At 31.2% G+C, this 9,053-nt stretch overlaps 1 protein-coding gene across 2 annotated transcripts; it reads right to left on the bottom strand.

The window, feature by feature from the left end:
- Window positions 1-791: 791 nt before the first annotated feature.
- Window positions 792-3,869, bottom strand: LOC112522936 (probable anion transporter 5). Of its 2 annotated transcripts, none has more exons than XM_025132286.1 (2): window positions 3,699-3,869; window positions 792-2,490 (listed from the first exon to the last, which is right to left on the bottom strand). In XM_025132286.1, exon 2 carries the CDS (start codon window positions 2,360-2,362, stop codon window positions 1,046-1,048), a length of 1,317 nt encoding a protein of 438 aa, XP_024988054.1. In that variant the 5' UTR covers window positions 2,363-2,490; window positions 3,699-3,869; the 3' UTR covers window positions 792-1,045. The 2 variants fall into 2 exon arrangements, with proteins under 2 accessions (XP_024988054.1, XP_024988055.1); XM_025132287.1 differs by having other exon boundaries at window positions 3,703-3,839.
- Window positions 3,870-9,053: the final 5,184 nt, after the last annotated feature.

Here is a 9,053-nt window from a genome sequence, read left to right as displayed (position 1 = left end):
ATTGTGGAAGGTTTTAATTTGACATGGTAGTTTAGTAATTTACCAAGCTTGTCTCATCTCCTTGATTCTTGTGCCACCTAACTTGGTGGGACAAAAAAAATGCTTTTTTGTCCCACCAATTCTTGTCCAGTCTCAGTCTTATTGCGGCACCAAACATGGGACAACAAGTTTTTGTTCTGTCATGTCCTGTCTCATTTAGCGTACCAAACACATTAAAGTGCTTGTAGTATAGCTCTGGTGTAATTGGAGCATATATGGTTTTACTAGATACTGCAAGGGAAAAACATATAACTTTGTATTCTCAGACACGTAAAATCTACATGAAGTTACTTAATATGGAACACCACAGACAGACATGACGAACTGAACACGACAAATGTAAACAAAGCAACCATGGTAATGGTTTTTACGCTTAGCGACTCTGGCTTTTGGATTAGACTCGATTAACTATGTAACCATTGTTTTGTACCAAAACAATCATTGTAGTTGGAAAAATCTCAAAAAATTATATGCAATCGAAAAAACAAAAATATCTGTACACTTGATTTCAGTTTTAAAGAAAACAACTAAACACATCAAAATTTGTCCATGCTTTGCAAGTATACAGTTTTTTAAAGAATTTTCAAATATGGTTAGTCGTTTCGATACAAAGTGCCAACTGCCAAGTACGATAAAGATGAAAGTAATTCACACGTTTTGATCATACCTTCTTAGATTCTCTCCAAGAAATAAATGTTAATGATAGGAATTACTTCAATTACTCAAGAGAATCCTCTGCAAGTTAAAGCCATCATTGCACAAGAATTCTATTCCAAAGTCCTCTTACATGTATAATGGCTGTGTGTGCATGCCAAAATTTGGGTACTTCATGATGTCAAGTTTCATACACACCAAAAACATGGAAATGAATGTTGACTATTTGCAGAACAGGTGTTCTTAGGCAGTACTGTAAAGCTGAACATATCTCTATTGAAAAATTGGAATGCTGGAAAAAGAAGTGATATGTATATCATATAATCTATAACTATAGGAAAACAGACTTACCTCAGTCAAATATCCTCTCCCCGGTTGAAAATAACAAAAAAACAAGCGAACTTAGAATGCAGAGCAATCCTGGTATGAAAAACACTGCTCTCCAGCTATCAGGACTCGAAAGATCTGAATCTGTAGTTTTAGCAGCTTCAAGAAGCTGACCAGTTAGTCCAACCCCGATAATGCCAGCTAAAGTCCCAGCTGTATTAGAGACTCCCATCACAATGCCAGCATACCGAGGAGCAATATCCATGTGATTCACTGCAAACCCGGCTCTTCCTAATGCCAAGAAACCGAGAGCCAAAGAAGAACAGAGCACTACACCATCGGGTGTTCTGAAATGGGGAATTGCAATCAATGCAAATGAAGACACTGCAAATCCTACGGTATTCAAGACCTTTCTTGTTTTTGTTACAGACATGATTTTTTTAGTTATCACATGGTCAGCAATCACTCCACCAATATTCGAGAATAAGAACATGTTCAAATAAGGCATCATTTTTGAAGAGCCCATTTCCTGGAGACTGGACTTGAGACCTAGCTCAAAGTAGGTTGGTAGCCAATTCATAAGCACGTACAGAGCATAATGAAAGGTGAAATTATTCGCAACAATAGCCCATACAGGTAAGCTGAAGAAGATTCTCCGCCAGGGGATATGACTGGTTCTATCGTTTTTAGTCTTTTCAATACGACCCTCTTTGACTGGCAGCAATGATTCACCAAAACCAGAAGCAGCTGCTTTTGGATGTTGGGAGCGAGGTGGATCACTGGCACATTTGAACCAAAGGAGAGACCACATGCCACCTAAAGCTGCTTCAGCAAGAAATACAGATTGTGGGCCCCTAAACTTCACAAGGCTAGGAAGCAGAAGCATGCCCATAGCTGCCCCCAAGTACATTCCTGATGTTGTTAGAGAAACAGACCTTGACCTTTCATGTGGTGGTACCCACTGAGCTAAAACAGTGTGGATGGATGGGAAAATGAAACCTTGCGCTACTCCAACCAGTAATCGAGCTACAATTAAGGTTATCACTCTGTTTGGATCAAGTGGTACCAAAGCACAAGTTAGAGACCATAGTACAAAAGAGAGAAGAAGTACACGCCTTCCACCTATTTTCTGAGCCGCCCATCCACCAGGGACCTGTGAACAAGCATATCCATAATAGAATGTTGAAAGTATAGTGCCTTTGCTTGACTGACTTATTCCTTCAGCATCAGCAGCAACTGTATATGCAATTGAAAAGCCCACGCGTTCAATGTAACATACAGCGGTACATATGAACGTTAAAATGACGATCAAATAGCGTGTTGGAATTGTAGCAATGCCCATTTCTCTAGTTTGGAGACAGAACACGGGCACTTGTCTACTCCACTTCGTTAATATAATTTCATCTATTACTATGATCTATACTTGTTTCATTACCAAAATCTTGTCAAGCCATAGGATATTAGATGCACCTGCAAGAATATATTGGAAAGGGAAAAAGAAAGGGATTAAATTGGACATTTAAACTTGCAGGAAACGACAATATGAAAAAACGAGTTCTAATAATGGGCAAAAAATATGTGAGGAAGACAAGACTGATGGTTGCTAAAGAATGACGAAGCTGAGTAGCACTTGAGCAAACAAGTTTGATTACTCGACCAAAGGAGGTCATATGATTGTATTTTGGTATAGTAATTCTTTACAAGTATCAGACATTAGGATTATATGACAATAACATAACATCATTATGTTATATTCGAATGCTGATCAATCAATCAGTTCATCTATCAATGACCATCCTCTAACTATGCATGGCTATGCTACTTGCAGCTAGGAGGGAGTTCTATCATATTTCAAGATTTACATTAACGATAGGAAGGTAAGGACAATACATGAAAGTAGATCGAATCAACTATTCTTTGTTCAATTCAAAGCTTAAGATGCATAGCTTTTCAATTCAAGCTGAAGAGTGTTAGTCCAGTTATTATTTATGATGCATAAAAACACTTGGTCCATCTAACTAGGTAGATGAACTGGGTATATTGATTTAAAAATAGGAAAAAGATTGAATTGGTGGCATTCGTAGCTGTTCATATCAATTCATTCAAATACTAGTGCAAAGCCAACAATTTTGGGGACAAACGTGATATATGAACAAGCAGCACCAACTAGTAGGATGATGGCAGCAAAACCAAGCACTAGTGAAAAGATGTTGATTCTCTTTCCATAATTTACTTTCAACTTAGAAAATGAACGAGTATTTAGTTATAAGCTTTTCTTTCTAAATTACGCCAACAAAATCGAACTTAACAACAAGTACTGCAAATTTAGAAAATCGATGGTAAATTGCAACCAAATAATCAAATATCACCGGTTTCTAAATTGATAAGAACTAGCTTAACATGAAAAATGACCCCTTCAACCATAGAAGTCAAATCACATCTCTAAATTTGGAAAAAAAAACTAGTACGTTACATGCTTGATGTTTAACCTAAATTATCAAAACAGTTCCATAAACGCATCACCAAGAACGATAACTACTACACGATTACATGAAATCAGAACAAAGAGCAATGCAGCATCATTGTTGTAATTAAGAACCAAAAAGAAACTAAGATCTAGTTCAAGCATCAACGAGATGTAGCAAGTGAAAAAACTAATGGTTAGGGATCCAAATTACCTACAAATCGGATGTCAGAATCGTCGTTGGATAGTCCAGATTGTAGATCAGAGCAAAATCGTTGGCATCTCACATATTCAATTCGAGGAAAGGAGTTTTGAAAATGAAGATGGAGGTAGTCAAATACTGATAGTCAACTTCTGTAGCAGGGGCCTGACCCTGACCTGCTGCAGCCCCTTTTGAGGATCTTGGGTTTTTGTTTACGGTTCAATTACACGAGGAATATTATCAAAGGAAATTGACCACTTTAGATACTAGAGAGACATGTAAATGTGATTCGTCCGGTTGTGGAATCCGGTGGAATCACGGACGGACAATAAAACCCTGTTCAATAAGTGGTACGCATTAGCTGTCCGCTGTCAGGTTGGACAGTAAGGGTCCGAGAAAGACAATCACTCATTCTTAAATTCAGCGTTTGCAAAACCGGGTCAGGATCCTCAAAAGTTAAAAAACCCGGCTATGGATTGATTCTTTCCCCTCGCGATCTTTGACCGGGCGGGGTAGGCAGAAGTTGATTCGGTAGATCAACTAGCAGGTTCTTCCCTGATGAACGTTTTAACGATAAAATTCAACACTGTTATTTATTTTACCAAGTAGGATTTTAGACAACTAAAATGGTATCGTATGCAATAATTTACCCGATAAATATTAAACATGATAAGAGTCGTCGCTATCACTTATCAGTAAGACTCTAGATCATTGTCTTTGCTTTTGCCGTTAAGATTTTGACCCTTGCCATATTTATCTGGTAAGGTTTGGTAGACGAACTCTTAGTATCTTTTAGATTTAGAAAGATATTTTTGACCTTTCTTGTATATAAAAAACATGGAGAGCCAAAAACGTTTAATCAAACAATTACGTATGATATTGTGATTCTGTTAACATATTAATATTTGATACTCTATAAAAACAAATTTTTTGAAAGATATTTCACATTATCCTCAATTTCGCATAAATTTTAAATAAATGAAAAAAAAAGATGGATTTAACTTTTTAATTGATGTGATTTATAACCAATTTGATCCATATGGCATACATGATGACTTTTTATCACGAATGTTCAAGTCAGCTTGCACGTATCTTGACTAATTACATGGTCCTCCTAAAAACAGGCAGGGAAATCCTAGACTGCCTTGGAGGGTGTTGAAATAGCGGACTTGAAAGAACTCTTAACGGTTGGCCTATGAGGAGAATGCCACCAGTAACTCAAGGATACAATATGTTTGGTATAAAATATATAAGAAAAATACAATACGAGGATTTTCGTTACCATGGGGCTAGGGGCAAGGGATTGTCGCTAACGACAGGAAGAGGGGGTTGTCGTGAAGGGAAAAAAGGTGAAGCATGTGCAACGTCAAGGGTGTGACAAGCGATAAGGAAGAGATAAGACGACACGAGTGGCTATCGTTGATGTGGGGTAGGAGAGACGACGTTGACGTTGACGTTGGTTGGTGGTATGGGGTAGGGTCGTTTAGAGTTGTATCATAGAGTTTGTTATGAGTTACGTTACTTTTAAAACCTAAGATTATATTTAAATTTAGTTTTTTTTTTAAGTTTTACAAAATGGCTCCGGACTTGTATTCTTTATCATTTAGAGTTTAAGTCAACGTTGAATTGAATGATATAACTGATATTTCTATTCTTTTTGTAAGATTTTGGACGAAGTTAATGTGTAAATCTTGATATTTAGGTATACTAGAAAGGTACTCGCGCAATGCAGCGAGATATATCTCGATTTTAATGTTTCATTTTACTTTTTTGGTCTCTGTCGATGTTATAATACGAATTATGTGGTTTTGAGCAAACAATAATGCTTTTCTTAATAAATATAAATTTGAAAATATCATAAAAATTAAAAATATATATAAAAGTTCTCATTTTTTTGTATAATTTCTTTATTTTAAAATTTTCATTATTAATATAATTTTTATAAAGATAATAATTAAGTACTAGAACTCAATATTATCTTGATTATATTTTAGATTTTATACTTAAAATAAGAATTTTATCATGTATTTGATTATATTTATCCACAGTTAGTTACATGAATTCAAACATTGAGCTTAATAAATTATACTTACGCATAATTTACTTGTATTTTTGAATTTTAAGTAATATGCATTAATAAACAATATTTTATGTATAAAAGATGGTTTTTAAGAATCTTTGTCAAATATTTTATAATATAGTATAGATAATCTTCAATGTGATTTTGGCCAAAATTGGGAGTTGTTTATAAAAAACGTAGTTTACTGTAAAAGTTATAATACCATATGTTTGTCATCGTTTCATATACCACATGCGCCATTACATTTATACCATCATTTTTATCGATCCGGTTGAAACTTTGGCTATATTTGGCAAACTAGTTGATAAGCTAGCCGATGAACAAATCATATTTGACAAAAACTAATTTATAAACATGTAAAATGACCAAAAAAGATGTCTTGAAAAAATTAATCAATTTACAGTATTTTATAATAAGAAAAAGTCTAAAAAACCAATGGACTTTAGTGTTTTGAATGATTAAGTCATTGGATAATTTTTTGAAACAAATAAGTCATTGGATATTTCAAAACATGTTAAATAAATCCTTGAACTTTCTAAAACCTGTTAGATACATTCTTATGAACTATACAACTGGTTAATGTGGTAAAACAATAGTTTAAGTATTAAAAAAGGCCAATGAACATTCATATTTTTAAAGATTAAGTTCCTAAACACTTTTTGAACCAAAAGAGTACTTATATCTATAAAATGAAACAAATATACCAAAAAAGTACTTACATTTACAAAAATCTATGTCACTAGTCACGTCAGCAAATAATACCGAGTTGAATACCACATTACTCACCCCATTAGTGACCCGGTTATCCAAATACTTAAACATTTGAAACTTTACATCTTATGTACCAAAACGAAAATTTTAAAATACATTATCTAAAATATGAATCAAAGCAAACTACGTTATCTTTTCATGCAATTTACCCGTCAATTTTATCAGACATAACCTAAATCCAACTTAAAAATATATGAAATAATAAATTCTGATTTTAAAAAGATGTTGCTTTTTTAATCCAATTTGATCAAATTAAATAAAGGTTTAAATAAAAAAATTAAAATAAAATATAGAAATTAATTTCACTTAAAATCTCAACATAAAAAATGGAATATTAGGACAACCAACAAAAAAGGGCAAAGAATAATAAAAGGTTCTTTTAGTTTTTCACATGTCTCCCGATCACATGTGAACATTTCCTCCCATATATTATATTTTAAATGTTTTTTTATTTATAAATAAAGTATTAATAATTTTAACTCCGATATTTATTTTATTAGATATTAAAAGAAGGGTACTTAACCATAAGAGTGGTGTCTGATTGGTTTGAGTTTGACTCCATAAGTTAAAAGTATCTGGAGGTTCCAGGTTCAAATCCAAGGAGAAATAAAAATCCCCTTGTGACCATGGAGGTTCAAATGTGGTGACTCCAGACTATCTGCAAAGCATGTGGTTGTCTAGAGATTAGTCTGCTCACATAACGAGTTGGATATCCAGGTTAATAAAAAAAGGGGTACTCGTACAATGCAGTTTGATGCATATTGATTTTAGTATTTTGTTTTATTTTTTGTCTATGTCCATATTATAATATGATTTTATTTGGTTTTGAAAAAAACGATAATGTTTTTATATTTGAAGATCTCATAAAAATTTGAAAAAAAATGTCGATATTATTATCAAATTAATTATTTATAGATTCTTGTTTATTGTGTAATTTCTTTGATTCAAATTTTTATAATAATTAATTTAGGTTTAATAGCGAAGTAATTTATTTTCGGTTTAATGATATAATTTTTTATAAATATAATAATTAAGTATTCTGTTAGAACTCAATGATTATTCTAATTATATTTTAGAGTTTTTATATTTAAAATGATATGTTTATCTTATATTTGATTATATTTATCTACAATTAGTTATGCTAATTCAAATATAGAGTTTTAATAAGTTGCATTTACGCACATTTTATTTGTAATGCTGAATTTTAAGTAATATGTATCAATAAACAGTACTTGATGCATAAACATCTCATTTTAAATGTTATAAAGTTAATTTGTAAATTATCATATATCAATACTAGAAGGGTACTCGTGCAATACAGCAACATACATCTCAATTTTAATGTTTTGTTTTATTCCGTTTCCGTCGATGTTGTTATACGATTTTATGTGGTAATGAAAAAACGATAATGTTTTTATTTTTTTAGTAAAATATAAATTTGAAGATATAATAAAATTTTGAAAAAAATGTATTGATTTAAGTATCAAATTAAATATTTAAAAGTTTTTGTTTTTTTTTTGTGTAATTTNGGAAAAATATATATATCGATAATAGTATCAAATTTACTATTTAAAGTTCTCGTTTTTTTGTGTAATTTACTTAATTCAATATTTTGTTTATAATTTAATTTATATTTAATAATGAAGTCATTTATTTTTTGTTTCATAATATAATTTTTTAATAAAAATAATAATTAATATTTTGTTAGAATTTAATGATTATCTTAAATATATTTTAGATTTTTTATACATAAAAATGAGATACATATCCAATATTTGATTATATTTATCTGCAGTTAGTTACACGAATTTAAACATGGAGCTGTAATAAGTTGTACATACACATAATTTACTTGTAATCTTGAATTTTAGGTAATACACATCAATAAACAATACTTAATGAATAAAAAATAATTTTTTAGAGTTTTTGTCAAATACTTTATAATATAGTATAGATATATAAAAACAAAGGTATTCATACTTCGTCCTAATTAGAAATGAACAAATAATAATATGGTGTTTGGATTTTGTTAAATATTTTTAAGGAATATTTTACATTAAATAAAATATTATTTTTTTATATATTTAATTTCAATGTCTTCTACCGATAAAAAAAATTAAATATTACTTCTCATATTTAAATAATGAGTTTTAGAAATTTTCTTCACATTCCGAGATTCCCAACATCTCTTTTATTTTCTCTATTTTAGCATACATGATGACATAATTGTTGGAACATTAAATGTTTTTCTTTTTAAACTAAAAAATATCACTTAATATTAAAAATCTCTATTTTAATATAACTGTTTAAAAATATTCCTTTTTACGGACTCAAAAGTAACTAGAAGGGTACTCGCGTAATGCAATGATGTACATAATGTTTCATTTTATTCTTTGTCTTTGTGGATGTTATAATACGGTTTTATGTAGTTTTGAAAAATCGATAATGTTTTTATTTTTATATAAATTTAAATTTGATTATCATAAGAATTTGAAAAAATATATATAAAAGTTCTA

This window comes from Cynara cardunculus (assembly GCF_001531365.2).
Source record: "Cynara cardunculus var. scolymus isolate 2C chromosome LG 12, CcrdV1, whole genome shotgun sequence".
Lineage (NCBI taxonomy): Eukaryota > Viridiplantae > Streptophyta > Magnoliopsida > Asterales > Asteraceae > Cynara > Cynara cardunculus.
The sequence above is the reverse complement of the archived record's forward strand: the minus strand, read 5'-3'. Positions and strand labels throughout refer to the sequence as shown.

Bases quoted from the DNA above. Each gene is read 5' to 3' on its own strand.
- LOC112522936 (XM_025132286.1), bottom strand. From the start codon at position 2,362: ATGGGCATTGCTACAATTCCAACACGCTATTTGATCGTCATTTTAACG.